At 42.6% G+C, this 20,929-nt stretch overlaps 2 protein-coding genes across 16 annotated transcripts in view; both read left to right on the forward strand.

The window, feature by feature from the left end:
- nrp1a (neuropilin 1a) overlaps positions 1–13,136 on the forward strand; it is a 189,421-nt gene extending 176,285 nt beyond the window's left edge. For 11 of the 12 annotated variants that reach the window (XM_044339007.1, XM_044339006.1, XM_044339004.1 and 8 more), the window contains 9 exons: positions 2,261–2,592; positions 3,980–4,124; positions 5,986–6,096; positions 6,802–6,852; positions 8,774–8,917; positions 9,037–9,314; positions 9,458–9,554; positions 9,674–9,727; positions 9,857–13,136. In XM_044339007.1, coding sequence (XP_044194942.1) covers positions 2,261–2,592; positions 3,980–4,124; positions 5,986–6,096; positions 6,802–6,852; positions 8,774–8,917; positions 9,037–9,314; positions 9,458–9,554; positions 9,674–9,727; positions 9,857–10,143 — 1,499 coding nt within the window. In that variant the 3' untranslated portion in view covers positions 10,144–13,136. The remainder of the gene's footprint in view (positions 1–2,260; positions 2,593–3,979; positions 4,125–5,985; positions 6,097–6,801; positions 6,853–8,773; positions 8,918–9,036; positions 9,315–9,457; positions 9,555–9,673; positions 9,728–9,856) is intronic. The other variant, XM_044339013.1, reaches the window with a different exon arrangement.
- Positions 13,137–18,218: 5,082 nt separating this feature from the next.
- Positions 18,219–20,929, forward strand: part of itgb1a (integrin, beta 1a) — a 30,016-nt gene continuing 27,305 nt past the window's right edge. For all 4 annotated transcript variants that reach the window (XM_044339532.1, XM_044339534.1, XM_044339533.1 and 1 more), the window contains exon 1: positions 18,219–18,565. The gene's annotated coding sequence lies outside the window, so the exon portion shown is untranslated. The remainder of the gene's footprint in view (positions 18,566–20,929) is intronic.

The following is a 20,929-nucleotide window of genomic DNA, read 5'->3' on the forward strand; positions in this document are numbered from 1 at the left end:
TGTCCACTTAAGATGTCATTCAGGCATCAGAGGAGGGGAGGAGTTGGACCCCAGAATGCTGCAAGATGTTACTCCTAAATCATTATGGTCGTGTGCCCCTTCTGATACACATAGCTACTCATTAATAAAAAGATCCACTGCCCTGTTGTTTGTAAATAGGCCATGGTGTATAAATATCTGTGATGAACCACTGATGCTCCACCCAAACCCTAAATGTGGGCCACACACCCATGTATCACCAACTACACACTCGGAGTCCAAAAACGCGTACACCCGTGTTTGTTCCTCTGGGTGTGTCATTGCGTGCTTGCCATCTTGGAAGCTTCTGTGATTGCAGCTGAAGTCGATTAACAGCTCCAGATGACCTGGGGAGTTCACCAAGTGTCTAAACTCAGATCAGTCACACACACACACACACACACACACACACACACACATACACACACACACAGACTCTCAATCACACTCTCATACCTTTCTCTCATATCCTCCCACTTCAAAGGCGGTCAGTGTACAGTGCTTTAGCTTTGCTCTGGCAGAGGTTGGCTCCTGTGATCACTCTCAAACAAATCTTGGCCAAAGACGAAAGAAAGAAAGAGAAAAACTCTAAAAACAAATCGAGAGGCTTCCGCACCGCCAGCGTTTGTTCCTTGAGCTCCGGTTTTGGACTTTCCTAGTCCCGGAGTTCAGGACCAGGATTCGTCTCACGGGTTTGCATAGGAGGCGCTTTAGATAACCGGAGAGAGAAAGACACGTCTGAATGAAGCCTTGTTCTCAAAGTCTTCGCTCACTTTTCCCAGAAGCAGCTATGCCATTTAGTCCTGCAGCGGTACAGTGCACACTTTGTCTCATACAGACACAGAAGATGTAATAATGCCTGGATTTATCCCTCCGTGGGAGCCAGATAGTAAATATGTTATTGCTTACCGCAGGTCCCTGACTCAGTGTCTTGGTATTAAAGTGCTGGAGGAAGACTTGGAAGGGACAGATAGGGAGATTATTTACCCCTAATACAAGGTGCTAAGTATCAGCTTTATGAGCTTCAGTGTATTCTGCTTGGTCTCACAATTGTGAAGGGTTGTGTGAAGATTGGAAAAACATTATGGCAAACATTCCACAAATGACTGTATATTAAACTCCTTGAGGGAATTTTATATTTATTGATGATATCCATCTTGAACTAAAGTTAAAATGTTCTCTGAAACATGGAACTACTGTAAGTAGAACCTTTACAAACTGCTACTACTAAGATAAATTACATAACTATGGACATTTAATGTATGTGGTGATAAATTAGACTCATCTTTTCTGTCATTGTGGTCATTTTTAAAAAGTATGTCCTGGCGTTAAATAATCCTGAGATTATAATAATCCTTCCAATTCATGTACAGTCAATAGCATTTCACTAGATAGGATACCAACAACAACTTAGCATGGACAAGACTGGATATTATTGGATATTCCCCATCTTTGTCGTAGTATGAAGGCGACAACGTGTTAAAAATTTCAGGTTTAAACAAATGCAAATGCTTCCAAGCTGTAGCAACAAGTTGTTATATTGCTTTTGATATTGAGGGATGTTATAAAGACAAAAGGGTGAGAAAAATAAAAACAGATGGATGGGAGATAGATCCAAAGATGGTAAAATCGCAGAGTTAGGATAGGATAAGAAGAAGAATAAAAAGGAGAAGAAGAAAGTTTAAAAAATGTGGACAGGAAACGACGAGGTGTTAAAAGACACAGTCCCACAGATGTTGACAGCTGTGGAGCAGAAGGTAGATGAGTGCAGCACTAGATAAAACACAAAGAGAATGTGTTTTTTGTGTGTGAGTATATGTGAGCCTATGGAGGGAGGAGGAGGGATAAGGGAGATGAAAAGAAAAAGCGCTTCCAGAATGCAGGAGGTGGAAGCACCAACCGAGAGGAGGGTTTTAATTGGCTGCCTGGAGACAAGCGCTTCAGGCAGAGGAATTAGTATGCATGAGATCTGTGGACAGAAAGAGAAAGAGAATAGAGGGAGAGATCACAGTAACATCACAAAGAGTTTGAGGAATTGTCCTCTTCACTTTGACTTTCACTATCCCCATTGCCCCTATATGAACCTCAAACTCACCAAGCTAGACTTGTGGCACGGTAAATGATGTTGAACATCAAGCTTTTAGATATAGATCAATCCTTTGGTTTCCTATGTATCTCTGCAGGTTTCCATTAGTTTATATCAAAAAGCTAAGCACCTTTTCCTTTCCCTTTTGTTTTTCAGAGTACCCATGCTCGGGCATGCTGGGCATGGTATCAGGCTTGATCACTGACAACCAGATCACTGCGTCCTCCCACACCGACCGGAGCTGGGTACCGGAGAATGCTCGCCTGCTGACCAGCCGGACAGGGTGGACCCTGCTGCCTCAGCCCCAGCCCTTTGTCAATGAATGGCTGCAGGTGGATTTGGGTGAGGAGAAGCTGGTGAAGGGGTTGATCATCCAGGGAGGGAAGCACCGTGAGAACAAGGTCTTCATGAAGAAGTTCCGCCTCGGCTACAGCAACAACGGCTCCGACTGGCGGATGGTTTTGGACACCAGCGGGAACAAGCCAAAGGTGAGAGGTTTTCTTTGCAAGTCTTTTGTTGGCTATATACGACAATACCCTTGAGCAATGCTTTAAGATGTCTAAAACCACTGGGATATCTGCTAACAAATCAGAAGCATAACCCAACTAACCAAAGAATGACAATTCTTTATGCGTTGGCAAAGTTCCTTCTTCTGTTTGAATTGATGGTTTGATTTCTAACACAAACCAAAAGATAGGTTTTACCTTCAGCATTGTGGAAAATTATTGGAATACATGCTTCTAAAAATGTTTCTCGGATACATCAGAGCATCAGTTCAAGATTATGACGCGTTTAGTCAATTTTCACCAGAGCCTGGCAGTTGTGAGTCACTCAGCAATCCTTGCGAGTCAATTTCAGCAGTGCTTTGAATCACATTAGGATAAGCATCTCAAGTCTTTTAGAGTCTTTTCCCAGTTCCCTCTCCCTGCTCTGCATTCTGCACAACACGCACAGTTCGACCCTTTCAATGGAATAGTGAAACCTCTCCTGAGAGGAAGGAGGGGTGAGGGAGTGAGGATGGGGGGAAAAGAAAGGAGGAAAGAGGAGGAGGAAAGAGGAAAGAACATGCAACATAGAGAAGTGACCTAAGATTTATCTGCCAGTGTCACTGCACGCACACAGAAGACACACGCCAACACTTTGCTCAATGCATGCACACGCTTACACACAAAGAATATATATGAGCACATACACAACCACACACACCTCCAGGAGGAGCTGCAGCAGCCCGTCCCCAATTACAAGCGTCCCTGACAGGGCATAAATCTGATCCAGATGGGCTGATGGTTGATTTATGAAGGGAGTGAGGAGGATCCATATCCCCCCTGTCCTAGTTAGCTGCCTCTCTCCCCTCGCCTAAGAGGTTCCCAACATCTAAGGCGCACCATGCTTCTTCACGTGATCACACCCATTAATCCACTTCCATCAATCCTCTATCTCCTCCTTTGCTTGCTTCTCTCACACCCCACATCCTCCTTTTTCCCTCCTTTATTCTTTCACCGGTGGAGGATCTGAGTTGAAGGAGCTGAAAGTTGCCTTTGACAGAGGTGTGTGTCATGCTGTCTTTGCCACTGGCCCCCTTCGTCACCCATCTAAGCTGTTCTTTAGATGTCAGCAAGATGAGAGAGTTCTGGTCATCTTCTGTTGTTTCCCATCATCTTTCCGTCTTCCCAGAATCTACCCGCCACCCCTCCTCTGGTTTTCAGAAGGCAGGAATAAGTCTGCCTCGGGTTGTCTGCGTTCGCAGAGCTGAATCAGTCAAACAGCCAGCAGTGATATTATCAGCAATATTGTGCTTTATGTCTTTTTTCACTCACTCACTCCGTCTCTGTCTATGTCCCTCTTCCTTCCACATTCTCTCCTTTTCCCCACCAGATATTTGAAGGGAACAGCAACTACGACACTCCGGAGCTGAGGACGGTGGAGCCCCTGCTGACCCGTTTCATCAGAATTTACCCTGAGAGGGCCACCCCTGCTGGGATGGGCCTGCGACTTGAGCTCCTGGGTTGCGAGATTGAAGGTAAACTGGAACCCCAGTTATTACTTCTATTGAAATACATTGCATCCATTCCATTCCATCTAAATGATCACTTCTTGGTTTCGGTACAAAAATTGCAAAGAAGGCAAGTAGCAATGGCAATCCTCCCCATTCAAGCTGCACCTTTCTACCTATAGTGATGATTTCTCTATCAGCACTAATGACATTTCTACCAAAGTTACTATCCAGAGTGAAACCTTTTTTTTCCCCATGCTGATGACATTTCCATCTGTGGGAAGGTTTTAAACCTTGGTGATGACATTTTCCATCTTCTTCTGCACATATATGAATTCACATCTAACATGTCTTGACGCACACTAGTACAGGTGAGCCATCTATCATCCTAGCTAATGACGTGGCTGTAAGTGGCTTGCGCCTCATGCCTTTGCCACAGTCCTGGTTATTTAAAGATGTGCGTGAGGGCTCCCTGTGTTGAGCCCACAGCTGTCCAGCTCTTGCTCTTTATCCCTACAAGGGACAGTTGTCTTGTCTCCCTGTTACATCAAAGCTGCCCCCATAGCTAGCCACTTCTAGAGAGGATCAAATGAAAACCCACCTGGCCCAGTAGGATTATTGCAGCATGGCCCCCATCGCACTCCTCTCAACCCCTGCATGTCTCTCGTCTTTCAAAGGGCTGCACACACTTTGCTATCTTTAAAATTACACTTTTTTCTAGCTCTTTATCTGTCTCTCTCAAAGCTGATGTAGCGCAGAAAAAGCTCAGCGATGTAAGAGTGTGTAGCGGGCTAGCCCTAAGTGGATTTACATATTGGATTTCAGGGAGGCCCATTCCGTTGTAAGCCTCATGGACTCCCACCGGGAGCTTTAGTCAGATGATAATGCTTGTTTTCAGTGTTAATGCCAAACACACACATATTCACACAGACACATACACACAGAGAGAAACCGCAATCACCCTGCCAAACATGTGGTTACAGGCATGTATACACAGTCACACACACACACACAGGTGCTTGTACTTGTGTGTACCAGTAGGTGTGTGTGTGTGTGTGTGTAGCAAGCCATAGAAGGAGGGCTAAATCCTCATTTCTGTGAGAGGCTCCCCTGACGCAGTGCTGACCCCATCCCTGACCTTCCCCACCCTGAATCTGACAGGGGCTGATCTGCCTCATATTTCATCTTCAGGGAGAGAGCGCGAGCATTGCCTCACACACATGCACACACACTCACAATCTCACACACTCGCACAGATACTGTACACATACATTTTTCAGGCCGTTTGCCTCTATCTATCTATGCCTCTCTCACTCTCCTCTTCCTTTTTCCTCCCTCTGCACTGGGGAAGCCCGTTCACTCACTCAGTGTAAACACACAAACGTGCACACACTGCGGGATGGCTAGCTGTGCGGCAGCGGAGCGTGGAGTGGATCTTGGGCCTTGCCCACATCCAAGTGTAGCCGGGCCATAATGATAGGCTGTTATGGCAGCCAGAGGCCCTGCCTATAGCCAATCCCAAGCCCTGTTTCGGCAACTTTGAGCTTCAGCCGCCCAAGCCCTAAAAGCACCATGCTTTAGATTCAACTCTATTTATACACCAACACCTCCACAGCTTGATAAAAAGAGGGGTGCTAATAGCTTGAGGAAAGTAGTCATTTTAAAACCTAGACCACTTTCCCTTTTAAGCTGAGTTTGTCATTTGAAGTGCAGATGGTCCATGTTTTCTTACATTTTCTGAACAATAAAGAAAAGACATTTAACAGAAACTCTGACATGTGAACTAAATAATGTAGTAACGCCCAGCACCTGCACCAGTGAATTCTTATTGTTTAAACTGAAATCTAACCTATATGTTATCTGTTGTCTGTCTTCTTCTTCGCTGCAGCTCCCACATTCCCTCCTACCACAATAGTCCCGAGACCTACTCCATCTGATGATTGTGATGACGACCAGGCGAGCTGCCACAGCGGCACAGGTGATGACTACGATGTGACAGGTGCTAACATCGCCCTCATGAGACTGCAACCAAACCCCTTTCTGCCCCTCCTCTCCCCCTCATCCCCCTTCTTCTGCTATGGCTCCCCTCAATTCAGTGCCACAGCCACTTTCCCAGCTTTCAGCACTCTCTGCCACAGTTCGATTTGACACCGCAGCTAATCTCCCATCCACCGTGCACACTCCCAAACACGAACGCATGCGCTCACATGTCAATTAGCTGCACCTGTTGCTCCCTCCTCAGTCTTACTTCCACCTCTGCAAACTCACAGGAGAGAATTATTGCACTTGCACATCCATACACACGCGCTTTTAAATCTGCCTACAGCCAGCTCTACCTCCTCCCCTATCCTGCCGTCTCTCACCTTGCTTGTCCTCATCCAGCCCTTTTTCCACTAACTCCTCTTGACCTCATTGCCCACTAACCCATTAACTCTCTGTGCCTGCACTGCTACCTGCACTCCCCATTAACCAGCAGTCTCCAATGATGAGCATGGCACCGTCTCAGTCACATGTTCTATACTGTTACATAAGTGCCACATGGTAGATATATCAACAGAGGAGGGTGAGAAAAAGACGAGGCATGTGTTGGTGAGCTAGATTTAGCTAGCATGGATACATTCAGTGCATGTGTGCAGCATTTTGAAAGGAAGTTTAAATCTTTGCCAGGCTAGGCTAACTGTGCTAATGCCTTGTGTTGTGGCAGGTGGTACCACGATGCCAGACACCACTACCGCTGAAGTGGATACCATCCCAGGTGAGCAGGAAATTGAAATATTTGACTTTCCCATCAAAGATCACACGTCTTACTAAGATCAGAACATGATGTCTTTTATGATTGCTACATGCCGGACTGTTGAAATGCAGAGTAAATATTTAACTGCTCAAGGTTTGTTTTGAATATATTTCCATAGATTTATCAAGAAGCTAATGATTGCCAGCTTGAGGCAGCCTCTCTCCTCTGATGTGTGTCTGTTATTAAAGCTGATGATATGGCCCTGAGAGGCTCCTGCTGACAGGGTGAGAGAGGTTGTGTGATGCAGGGCTAGCTGATGATTAGCACTGGTGCTCTGCTGCTGCCTTCTCAGCATAATCACTAATCACTGAGCCGACACAGACATGCACTTAACGCACACACACAACAAAAACAACACAAAACAGGAAGGCAGGATGCAAATGACCACAGGAAATTGGGTGTGCTTTGGGGCCACATGCACGGACACACACACACATAGCGCTGTCTCCTATAGCAGGTTGATGAGGCAGCAGCCAGCTGAGAGGCTGTGCCCCAGTCTGACCTTGGCTAATGGGCCATACTGTAGGCTCCACCCAGCCCCCTTCACTCTATCAGCTGGCTCTGCGGTCTGTCTGCCGGGGCACTAGCTATGATAATAGATGAGAGTCAAGGTACAGGGGTGTGTATGCACATTTGTGTGTGTATAAACATAACTAAGTGTCTGTGGGTAAACACTTATCTGTCTGACTTTTCATTTCAAGACTCTCAAAGCATGCATGCTAATCAGCTCTTGAGTATGTGTGTGGGTGTATATGTGCTGTGCACCCTAATCTCAGAGGATGTAGTTTCTGTTGGCGTTCTACAAGTAAAAGTCTCTTTTTCTTTTTATCAAATGGCCAAGTGACTCATGTGGCTGCTCATCTTAGATCCAGAGCTTGTTGGTAGCTGAAGTCAAAGCCTCCCATGAATGGAACAAAAAAGAAAAAAAAAAAAGCCAAAGCCATTTTAATTGGGAATGGGATTTCTCAACAAAAAAAGTGGCTTGGCGTCTGAAATGCGGCTCCACAAGGAAATTCCATCCTTCGCGTTTAATTGGTAAATAGAGTTGTTGCCTGCAGAAGCTAGTTAAAACCTTCCCATTATTAAAGGGAATATTGGCTCGGACTGTATATTTTGTCATTTGGAGATCCGCCTCATTGTATCTCTAAAGGCATCTCATGCTGGAGTTTAAGGCCATGGCTAACATCCCAAACGTCTCACTCCCTGGTGTTCCTTGGAAGTCTTTCTTTATCCAATTTGAAGAGCACTAAAACCTGCTCTCCCACACATTTTCTGGCCCCTACAGAGCCTTCTTCACTGCGGCGTGTGTCCGTGGGGGACTGCATTGTTGGAATGGGGCCCCGGCACTGTAACCATAGCTGTCTTCAAACCTCCAGTCCCAGCTCTCATTAAAAATCCTGAGCTCTCTATGGGTTGCTATGAATGTTGCTTTCTCAACTGGACACCATGACCAAATCTTTCTCTTCCTCTGTCCCCGTCTTTGTGCTGTGCCCATTCTTAGTTCCCCTCTACACCTTTCTTTATATGTTATATTCATTAAAAGAGATCATTAACTGTAGCCAAGATGAGGTTTATACTGGCAGTTCACTTTCTTCTATCCCAGTACGTTTCTGCCTCTTGAGTGAGCTGTTTTTATCCCCCAGCTGTGGAACTCTAAGCTTACATCCCACAGTTCTTTGCTGCCCTCTAGTGCTTGTAGCTAATCAGGATGAGTAGATGAAGCCCCAAAGTGTAGCCTGCAGTCATATCATGACAGGCCCTCAGGTCATTGTCCGGGGAAAAGCCCAGAGCTATTTGCAATTTCTCCTTTTGTAATAAGGAGGATGATGAAATGTGATTTCCTCTGACAACTGATTGACATCTTTCTTCATCACATTTGCAGCATTTCTGTGGTTTGCCTGTGACTTCGGCTGGGCCACTGACCCGTCCTTCTGCAGCTGGACATCAGAGGACACTGGCTCAAGGTGGCAGATCCAGTCCAGCGGTACCCCCACCCTCAACACTGGACCCAACATGGACCACACAGGTGAGAGACCTGTAGGATACTGCTCAATTGGGCCATACAAGTAATGTGCGACCTCCTGCTGCAGTAAACGCTGTGCTGAGTTGTTGTCTGTCAGTGATTGAAGTTCTTTTATCCACCAGGTGGATCAGGGAACTTCATCTACACTTTGGCAACGGGTCCCCAGGAGACGGAGGTGGCTCGACTGGTTAGCCCCATGGTCAACTCCCCTGACTCGGATTTATGTGTGTCCTTTTGGTACCACATGTTTGGGGCGCACATTGGCACGCTGCATATCAAACAGCGCAAACAGACAGTTGATGGACTGGCTGACATCTTGCTGTGGACAGTCAGTGGTCACCAAGGGAACCGCTGGAGGGAAGGTCGTGTCCCTGTGCCACGCACGAACAAACCCTATCAGGTAAATTAGAATTGTTTTGGACTTGCCTTTCATTCTGTAACTTGTTTGAGCTTTTACCACTACAGTATACCTTTGCTGTTTATTTTTCCACTGCGGCATTTAAGAAAAGGGTAGATGAAAAGTTACTCTGTGCTTTTTTTAAGGTGGTGATTGAAGGGCTGGTGGAGAGAAAGAGCTGGGGAGACATTGCTGTGGATGACATTAAGGTTCTCAATGGCCTCAGCATGACGGACTGTAAAGGTGAGGTTTTTAGTGTTCATTGTTACAATGCCTCCATTCACTCCTCTATGACTGCACAGTTTGGACTGCAGTTTATTTTCTTCCACCATTGGATTTAATTAGAATTTCTGTTTGAACAGATCCAGACGTACCCACTGAGCCAATGTTACCAGAGGATCACTTCAATGAAATCAGTAAGTCATTTCACATGGAGGGTTTATTTAGCAGTATCCCTTTTAAGGAACCATTTTCGCTTCTCCGGTCCTTTATGGTTCATATCTCACATCTCACTCTCCTCTTCTGCTTTTGTCTCTACCCCCCAGTTGAGGAGATCACTGAATACCCAGACTTTGTGGAGACCAACCAGATCAGCGGAGCAGGCAACATGCTTAAGACGCTCGACCCAATCCTTATTACTATCATCGCCATGTCCGCCCTGGGGGTTTTCTTGGGCGCCATCTGCGGCGTGGTCCTGTACTGTGCCTGCTCACACGGAGGCATGTCGGACAGGAACCTATCAGCGCTGGAGAACTATAACTTTGAACTGGTGGACGGTGTCAAGCTAAAGAAAGACAAACTAAATGTACAGAGCTCATACTCAGAGGCGTGAGGTGGGACTGAGTGCATTCGTGTGACTGTATGATGTGCAGAGCTCGCAGAGCGTGCACAAGACTGGCTGTAGGCATATCCTCTCATATATCCGTGAGTAGGCGGACTCAAAGGACTGCCAACGCCCTCAACTCGCTTGATGAGGGACAGGTTCAGGAAACAATGGGAGGTTTGGACTGATCCACGCTTTTCTCAGGAGCTGCAGTAAAAAGAACCTACCAGTAGGGGACACTGTGTACAAAACAAATACAGAAAAAATATGTACAGATGATTTAGATGATATTTTAATTTTCTATTTTGATTTTCATTAATTTTTACAATCGGATGCTGGTGTTGAGACCAATTTATTAATAATGTTTAAAGTATTTATCATTTTCTGGGAAAGAAATGTTTTTTTTATCATCAGTTCATGAAGGCTATTGTTTATTTTCAAGTTTTGAAAGAGACGTATCAAAATCCTAAATGAACCATATCCGGCAAAACTGTAGATTTGCCTCATGGCGTGGCATACAGGGTGTGCCCATAACCCATCTCCCTGATACATGTACCCTTTCCCTTTTGACCCCTATCACTCTAAAGTGAGGGTCCCATTCATGGCAATGTATGGTTCTGACAGTGCCTTTAGTACATCTTGGTTGGCCTCCTCTGTTGATCTGGGTGTTTTTTACTGTACTTGGCTTAAGTTATGATGACAGAAAACAGGGGCACATTATCTTATAAATACCTGCAAAACAGGATCCAATCTATCACAGCGCTTTGTTTTTTTTTCGTTGTTTTCTGTCCAAAATCCACACACTGTAAATAAGTTTTAATATATTTTATTGCCCTTTTTAAAGAAAGTAAAAAGGAAAAAAGCTGCAGTATCCCTTTTTTCATGGGTTGTGTGTGTGTAAATACAATCTTCTGACTGTTTTGTGCAAGGTGCAGTGTTACGGTTTTTTAATTTTACATTATGTTGCTCAGACGAGCAAACTTTTGTGTGATGCTGATGTTACAGCGATTTCAATGTGCATTCAAGCCATCTGTCATCAAAACACCCACTTCATGAAAACCACCGAAGGATGAATTAAGAGGTAACAAAAAAAAAAACAGCCAACATGATGAACTCTTGGCTTTTTCTCAGCCGATCTCTCATTTCTGCATCTGCATCTCTGCCGTGAGTTTAACTGGTCACCACAATTTTTTCACATAGCTTCAAACAGTCATTTTGATGGCAGAGCAGGTAGTAAAATATGTAAAACATCTGCCAACGTACCAAAAAAATCCAACAATCGTCATTGCTTTGCTTAGACTAACTCATCACCTCCAAAAATCACTGTGGATTGTTCACTGAAGAAATGCTATCTGGACAATGCAGCTTGAATGCACTTTGTTACTGATTCCCTCCTGATAGAAGTCTATTAAATGAGGGGTTAACACACTAACTGAAGAATGGTGCTATCATTACTTTAGCCAGACACATGTGTCTCATGATAAACCCAGTTTGTAGTGTTCACATGCTGTATTGTAGCATAAGAATGGCCTGTCGGGCCGCAAAGAGTTTTACGTGTTTCACGTTTAGCAGCCATAACATTGTGATGTCAGAGCTGATGTCATTAGGACAGAACACTGGTACAGCGGAGGATCGAGGGGCGTCACCTGAATCAGGTCACCTGGCCTCCCTCCGTGGCTTTACCAAAGGATGGTTGCCCCCTCGTTGCTTGCTGGGGGATCTCACCAACACACAACTACTATAAGACCACAGTTCACCAAATGGTCATCACTCACAAAAAGAACTGACTACTTGCTTTGCCCTGTCAGAGCCCTGGGAGAGAAAATCAACAGGGGAAATGACAGGACTCCTGTAGAGAGGAGCAGTGTCTGTTTTTCTATGTCTTTTTAAGCTTAAAAGAAGTGCAAACGTCACCTTGATGTGAACTCTTCAAAATCTCTATTGACTCTTGTTTTTGCAGATGGATGGTTGGGACAATGCCACCGCTAAACACAACAAGGGGAAGTGAACTCTGTATGAGATTGACAGTATCAGGACACAAGGTCCAATGGGACCCGGAACTCAGTGGTTTTCGTACCACAATCAAACAATCAAAAACTTGATCCTGAGATGGGTGACGTCTTTTACATCTGTGTGCTTTGTATGTCGTGCCGTGGTGAACACATGCTCAGCTTGTTCATTTCAGATTTGACGTCCCACTCTCCTCAACCTCTACACCGTACCATCTGCGCTTTCAGCTATAGAGGACCGTAGCTCCAGCAACGTCTGCTAAACTAGAGAAAAAGGATACTGTAGCGTGGACTCAAAAGAAACAATGTTGCACTGATAAATATATTTAAGAGGTTTATGTGTTTATAGCGTTCATTTGCAAAAAAAAAACTGAAGAAAGTCAAAAACACAAAAAACACATGTTCATTTCTTTCATCATTTTTATATATATAGTTTCAGATTATGTGATATAATTCTGAAATGTAAAAAATATTGAGATGTTTTCATTATTGAAAAAGGCATAATAGATTTTCCAACAGTAATGTCCCTCCCCCTTCATTTACATGGCATATTAACGCTCCGTTTTGTACTGTCATTCAAATTTTGTGCAGATTTTGTTTTTGTTTTTTTTTTACAAAAACAAGAAAATAAGACTTTTATTTTCAATACTGCTTCTGTAATTTGCTGTTGTAGGAAAAAAAAATGAATAAACAGCAAGGCCTTAAAAAGAAAAGGGAATATTTGTATTGTGATCCAGAACACTCATCACACATCATCAAACTGTGAGCTCCAACATTTCTCTGCATCACCGCCTTGCTATAAAGGGTTAACTTCGCATCCTCACAAGGAGCTCTTTTAAATAACATCTGTTCTTTCCATCAACGTAATGTGGAAGCACTATTACAGCAAGATGGTGATGTAAACAAGAACGCTCTGTGTAGTCTTTGTCTCTCAGCCATCACTTTCCAAAGATACAAATAAAAGGCGTCTTCATATGAAGGATTGATCATTTATTCAAGGTTTGGTTATTTATCGATCGCAGTGCAATAAAGTTGCTTTGGTAAGTTTAACAGTGGAGAAAAAGCAACTGATGAAGTTGAAGCTGAGCCACTCAGTAATAAATGGTGAATATTTATGCCCAGATTTCCAAGCAGATGGAAACAACTCCAGTGAAGTCTCTGATGTGAGGACTCTCCACCTATTGGAGTAGTAAACAGTGGTGAAAATAATGGCATAGAGCGAAGGGCGGGTGCTGACCACTAATGAGAAGCTGATGTGAGCTGCACTCATTCGCTCAGCTGGTTTTCGTGTTGGTCTATCATTAGGGGAAATTAGGTACAGTCTTCATTTTCACTGTTTTTTTTTTTTTCTTCTCTGAGGAGGTAAAACCACATCCCAAAGTGTTGGTGTGTTAGTTTGGCAGGATATTGACATTAAATCTAAATATAGGACAATATGAATGGAAATCAGTCTATTTATAGTTTAAATTATATTCCAATTTAAAATGTGAGGAAAAAAGCATTCATTTAAATGTTGATTAATGTGTTTGAACAATAACACATCTTAGATAAATAGCAGCAATGCTTAGTCCTCATTATCATAAACAAGCAAATTAGACTCATAACATCATTTGGCTTCATATCCTTCACACACAATTAACTAAAAGAGATTTATAACACAGTATTCCCACTGGAACATTTTTTATCTCTCCTAAAACGACTCAAACCAATGATTTTGCATAACACTACCAAGCATTCATTAATCAGTCAAGCAACAAAGCATCATCGATCATTCATGTGTGTACAATACTTCTTGTGGAATCGCTACTTATAGGACAGGTTCACAATTTTTCAAGTCTGTCTTAAAATAACAGTCAGATGTCCATATGAACAGTGAAAAAGGTTTTCCTTGTTATAATCATTCCTCCTGTTCATACTGGCTATTAAAAGAGCCCCTTCAAATGTCACATAGCAAGATAAGTGATGGAGGCCAAAATCCACAGTGTCCACACAGTCATTTTGAGGAAAATGCATTTAAAAGTGTATCTGAAGCTTATATGAGGCTTCAGCAGTCGGACAGTGTTTCCCTGTTGAGCTGTGGTGGAAGTATAGTAACAAAAAGAGGGACTTTGGCACTAAAAAGACTGTAACGTTGAATGATATCTACTTGATTTGATTCACATTAACTTCAGATAAACTTTCAAATACATTTTTGCACAGTAGGAGGACTGTGGATTTTGTGCCCCATTACTTACATTGTAAGTGCATTATGAAAGGATCATCTAATAGTCAGTATGAACAGGAGGAATGATTACAGCAAGAAAAACATGTTTCATTGTTCATTTGGGCTCCTGACTGTTGTTTTAAGACAGACTTGAAAAATTGTGAACCTATCCTTTAAAGTTAACTATCGTTACAGTCAAACCATTTAAAAAGATGAAATAGAACAGTTTTTAATCACTCCTGTCAGTGGTGTAAGATCAGATATTTATATGAAATGAATTCGCTCGGCAGATAAAAAGATTGTGTTTGTTTGTCCTGTGAAAACACAGTCATCAAACGGCAGACATCCTCAAGTCTAAACTGTAACTGTAGTTTTCCATTTTGCCACTAGATGGCTCAGTAGAGTGAGAATTTATTTATTTATTTATTTTTATTTTTAGAATGGTTCTTCACAGACAACAAAGTGTCATATTTTGCACATACAGGGCACGTAGCTTTGCTAAATAGTTCTCATGAAACAATATGCAATGTATCAATCATACTTTATTTGTATAGCTCCTTTCATACAGCAATCTAAAACAGTACAAATATAAAGAATCAGTTTGAGACAACTGGAAATTATGAAATGAGAAAACAGATAAAAGACAATAAAATATAAATTAGATACAAATATTTAAAACAATAGTAATACAGTAAAATAAATGATTAAATAGAAATTAAATAATAACCATTAAACATTCTACTTAAAGCCAGGCTAAACAGGTAGGTTTTAAGTTTACCTTTAAAGATATGAACACTTTGAGTTGCTCTCAGATCCTCAAGCAGATGGCTCCAGTGACACAAGACTTGTGAGGGGCCCTCCTGGTTCATACATTGCAAACATGTCAGAAAAAGACAACAAAGTTCTTCATGAAGAAGTAAAATAATTTGAAATCAATATGAATTCTGACTGGCAACCAGAATAAGGATTTTATGGTATAATATGATCTTTCCTTCTGGTCCTAGACAGCTATTATTCTAGTTATATCTAAGATATATTATCCACAGAAATGGCAGTAAGTCCTTTAGCAAACACATTCAATATACAACACATACCAGTAATAATTACCAAAATAAAATTAAGTCACATAGTAAACAGCTGTATTGCCCTTTGTCATGACAGTGACAGTTGTTTGTTCAAAATAAGAAAAAAATGGATGCTCTGAGAGAAAAAAAAGAAAATGTAAACAAACTATCACTGCATTTTTTTGACATTGGACCCTGTTTCCATGCAGTGACTAAAACAGACCACAGGGAGGCTCCAGAATTGATGGATTCACTAATATTTAAGGTAAACTGCATCTCTTAAAATCCTTATGATAAGAAGAAAAATAGATTATCACGGTTTATATCTGTATATGGGATGTTCCAGTCACTACTGAACATATTGGAATCAAAACATGCATATTTGACGAGATTGTACAGCTCTTGATTCGTTTTCCTTTTTTCTTGATTCTTAAAAGTGACATGATAAATTGCTCTCCCCCTTTGTTTTTTTGTTTTTTTACATTCGAGCAGCCTGAGCTTTTTCAGTTAGAGGAAATCAGATGTTGAAGCCGGAAGAGAGACAGTTAATCATATGAAGTCAATTTCCATGACGTCCACTCCATCTGGGTCACATACAGTCTGTCTGAGCCTCTGCTATGCTCCATATCTCTTCTGACAGCGTATGTCAAATATTTGGCAATCGTCTTCTACCTCATCACTTCCACTTCTTGTTACTGAGTCTAAACAAAGCTCTCTTTTTTTGGTAATTTTTGCACACTCTGAGGTATGATTCTCAAGAATGTTGCAGTTCCTCCTCCTTGTGTATGATTCATATCAGTGAAATTATTGTTTCAACTCTGGGCCTTCTGAATGGATATGACCCATCCTGTGAGTCATGACATATTACAATTAATCCCTCCCTGGACTCTTATAGAACAAGAAAGTGTACTTGTCAGCAGAAGCTGTAGATTTCTGTCTGTACATTTAATACCAGACATATGAACTATATGGAAAAGACATTATAGTAACTGTGGAGTTAACGCAGATTCAACTTTTCACTCATCTCGAGGGGCCGCAGGGAGATTTTTAAAAAAAAAAAGCTGCATTCCATGGTAAACACTCCCTGGAGACTAAACAGGATTCAAGGATCTTCCGGGCTTGATAGTTTGTTTTCTCTGACATTTTCCACTATGTCCCCGGCACTGAGACAGAAATATCTTTCCACTAAGTTTAAAACAAATAAATAGACGGGTAAGATGATTATTTTCACTGAAACTGATCCAGAACTGTGCAATATCTCTGAATACTTTGTGGGACATCTAATGCTGTGGAAAAATCTTTAAACAAAACTGTTACTATTATTTATTCATATTTATTTATTGTGATTATTATGCATTTAACAGGTTTTTAAATACCACTGTTCAATGTACCTTCCTCTTCTTGTTTCTTTTTCTCTTTTGTATCGGTAACTTGTATTTATCTAGACTATATTCACAGAGAACAACACTATCATACATCTCAGAAGGTAAAGGGTGAAAGGGGGAATCATTCATTTAGGGGACACAGGTTTTATGTATGATGTTTTCATTCTTCAGTTACCAGAGGTCACGAGGAAACCATACAGTCATGACACCTCAAAGTACTTAAAAGGTCTTAAGCTGAACCAGTCATGTGAAATGACACTTCATTAGCAAAGTCTACCATGACAATTTACCATCAGATTCATTGTGATGATAACTGCTGACTTCAATAATCACAAATTAAGTTGGTAATCAAACTTGTGATTTACTTATCACATTACTTGTTTATGTATGTTATGATTTTACACTGCTAGGTTTGATTTCAGGACAAAAATCTATTCATTAATTCTATTTCATGGTAACAATGTGTAAAAATATATATCTGGAATTATCTCTTCAGTAACCTTGTTTTTGTTTTTGGTGTAATAAATCATATAATTTATAAGGGCGTAAAACAGTGATGATGACGATGATGATGATGATGATGTTGATGTTGATGATGTTGATGACGATGATGTCCACATCCTTCTAATATTAAATAGACATGTTGGCAGCATCTGTATAAATAGGCAATTATGTGAATGGGGTTGTTCTCTAACAGTGACGTAAGCAGGAGGGCCAGACTGGAGCTAAGTCAGCAAAATAAAACCGGAATACAGACTTAGGCGCCTTCAAAATAAAAGTAGATGAACTTATAAATATAATAATTATAATAAATTAATACATTTTCTTTTTTCCAACTGGGGACAAAAGCTGTGTCCCCAAATGGTTAAACGTTGACTTTTGGGTCAGTGGTTATGGTCAGGGTTAGATTAAGTCTCTAGGAAATTAATGTAAGTCTATGTAATGTCCCCAAAAGTACCCTGGGACAACACCCTGGGACAAAGTGTGTGTGTGAGAGAGAGAGAGAGAGAGAGAGAGAGAGAGAGAGAAAGAAAGAATGACTTATTTTGCATGCATTAAGTCTCAGTTGTCTCACTCACTCTACTGTTCATGCATGACAGATTAATTGTGCCACTGTTGTGATAGTGCAGTGAGATTTCTAAACCTTTGTGTGCGTGTGTGTGTGTGTGTGTGTGTGTATGTGTGTGTGTGTGTCTAACGGAATTGTAGCCTTGCCTTTTTAAATTTATAGTCAGTGATGCTTATTTGTGACAGTGGGTTTATCATTGTGGACAAGGTTTAATTTACAATATAAGCACAACGCTTTAAGTCCATCATCGTAAACATGCTTATAATAGAATCAAGTCTAGTGAGTTTAAAAATACTAGCGTGTAAGTTTGTGTTTTATCTTGAAATCGTAACCGGAAACTCCTCATGTTACACTGTGCGTGTTGACGTCAGTGTGGGTCGGACAGGAGGAGCAGAGTTCTGCAGGCTTGCTTCTCCGCTTTCCCCACAGATTCAGACCGAGGAGACGAGCTCCACACGGGCTGCAGGGACGCTGTTTGTTTTCCAGCCATCGAGCTGCTCCCCCGTTTGGCTTTCAGTATAAACTGCACACATCTTCTGTGAGGAGGGAATGAGCAGCGGGGGAAATCTGCGGTGACTTGTTGGGAGGAGAAAGTGGCCCCCGGTGCCAGCAGGGCAGCGCAGCGGATCATCCCTGGGATCTGGAGAGGAAAGCGAGCTTACTTCTTTATGCTGCCTCGGAAATAACACCACAGCGCCAAGGTAAACAAGATCAGTCATCTGTTCATGTTATCTTCATTTGTCAAAGAATCACATCATCATTGTTGATATATGTTTGAACTTGTATGTTTGAAGCCCTCAATACCAACTTTATACGGATGTTACAGCACTTAGGGGCATTTCTGTATAATTTCAAGGTCCTATAGGGATTGATAGTTGTCTAGAGCTGTCTAAAATGTGTTTATAGTGACCATAATGTAGTTTAGGGTATTTTAGACAGTAAAATATCACTAAAGCAATTCTCTAGTATTCAAATTTGAATAGGTGAAAGCTTCGAGCTTGTCTTTCAAAAAGGATTTTTAGGTGATTGGATGTTGTTTGGTCTCAGAAATGTCTGTTTAAATGTGTGTGAGTGTGATGTGAGGGGGGTCTTCCTCTATGCTCCCTGTATGACAATATAATTAATAAACTAATCCGCTTGATGGATGTTGTGATCTCCAGTACACCGGTCATCCATCATTTGTGGATCAGATGCAACAGGCTGCTGTTGCACCTCTCTCCATTAATGTGGACGGTCATATGAAAGAGCTTCAACAAGTCATCTCACATGATCTATTTAAATTACTCAGGGATCACTTCACAGCAGATGCTGACAGCCCAGAGGGAGACAGACGGCAGAAGTTTCAAACCGTTGAAAGCATAAATCAATGAAGTCCCAAAGAGACAGAAAGAGCTGAATCTGTGTATCACAGTCACAGCCAAACGGGAAACAGAAGCGTTGATATGCCGACTTATCACACACAACACAGACGTCAGATAACATACAGTTGCTTTCTGACACGACATGCAAATACACAACTCGCTGCTTGTTTTTCCCCGTGCTGTGTATGATTGACAGGCTGCACAGCATCCACTGATTGGATCAAGCACAGATGCAGCATTTCATCTTAAGGAGAGCAGGAGGATGGAGGCCTTACGAATACGGCTGACTGCGCTGACTCCACATTAGGCGCTCAGTTTAATCAGGGAAGTGGAGCCAGGGAGGCGGGCGGACAAGGACGGAGGGAACGAGGGGATGTCATGAGGAGATATGGAAGGCAGAGCGGGTGGAGGAGGGCTAATTGAGGAAGAGGAGGAGGGTAAATGTAGGACAGTGGGGGGCAGGGGAGGAGAGGGGCAGTTGAAAGACAGTAGCCAGTAGCCACCAGCTGAATGGATGTGACCTCAGGCCCCCGGGGGAACAGCTGCTGCTGCAGGGGCCGGGCTCCCACCTGATTTACGAGGCCCCTTACTGCACACAGACAGCCACACCCAGGGCTTTCTTCTGGACATGTGACACTTCCTGTGTGTGTGTGTGTGTGTTTGTTTCTTTGTCAGTGAGTGACGAACACCTAATGTGCAAACTTGTCCCCTTGAGACGGAAGTGATGAATGTGCACTCTGTGTGTGTGTGTGTGTGTGTGTGTGTGTGTGTGTGTGTGAGAGAGAGAGAGAGAGAGAGAGAGAGAGAGAGAGAGAGAGAGAGAGAGAGAGAGAGAGAGAGAGAGAGAGAGAGAGAGAGAGAGAGACATGGATCCTATGTACTGCTCTGTTCCTGCGGGACGGAAGTGATGAATGTGTGCGATTGCCTTGCGCGACACATGCTTTGCGCCAGAGGGGGAGATCTCAGGCTCAGAAGCGTAAAGTGGTACGAATAATCGCCTGTTACAGCCATTTACCTCGACCACACACACACACACACACACACACACACACACACACAGATACACACAGATACGCACACCGTCCGAGTTTGAAAGCGGGTCTACAACTGATGATCCCAGAAGAGCAGTTTCTATGATTTGTTAGGCAGCAAATCACATGCCTGACCAACAAGCTTAAACCTCAACAGTCTTTCCTACATTCTGAAGGTTTCTCAAGACATTTGGAATTTTAAAGTCCAGTTTGAATAAAAATTAAAGTAAATTTAAGACTCTCAAGTCTTCTCTCTGTGGTACAATAACTTTCTCTCCTGCTTTTGTTCAATTCCATTCCTCTGAAAGTCGTTTTTGGCGCAGATTTTTCTATTTTTGCAGCTAGATTGCGGGGTGGGCCCTACTTTTGGTTTTTGGTGCGCAACCTCTAAAGCTTCATGTAGCCAACACTTTTGCCTCTTCTCTCATACTCCACTCTTTCTTCCCACATTGAACTCAAATGCAGTCTCGGGCCTTTTCTGGGAGAGGGGGGGGTGGCCTTCTGCTTCTAAAAACAGTCTCCGAAACACAGTGAGGAATGGCGTAGTTAAAGCTGACCTCTGCTTGCCAAGGTCTGCTGTGAAAATGAGGCCAAACATGTTATGTTGGTAGTAATAGTAGCGGACTGTTGCGGGCTGCGTTCAGTACAGTCGTACTGTGTTTATTATTGTGAC

The sequence above is a fragment of the Thunnus albacares genome, chromosome 21 (genome assembly GCF_914725855.1).
Source record: "Thunnus albacares chromosome 21, fThuAlb1.1, whole genome shotgun sequence".
Lineage (NCBI taxonomy): Eukaryota > Metazoa > Chordata > Actinopteri > Scombriformes > Scombridae > Thunnus > Thunnus albacares.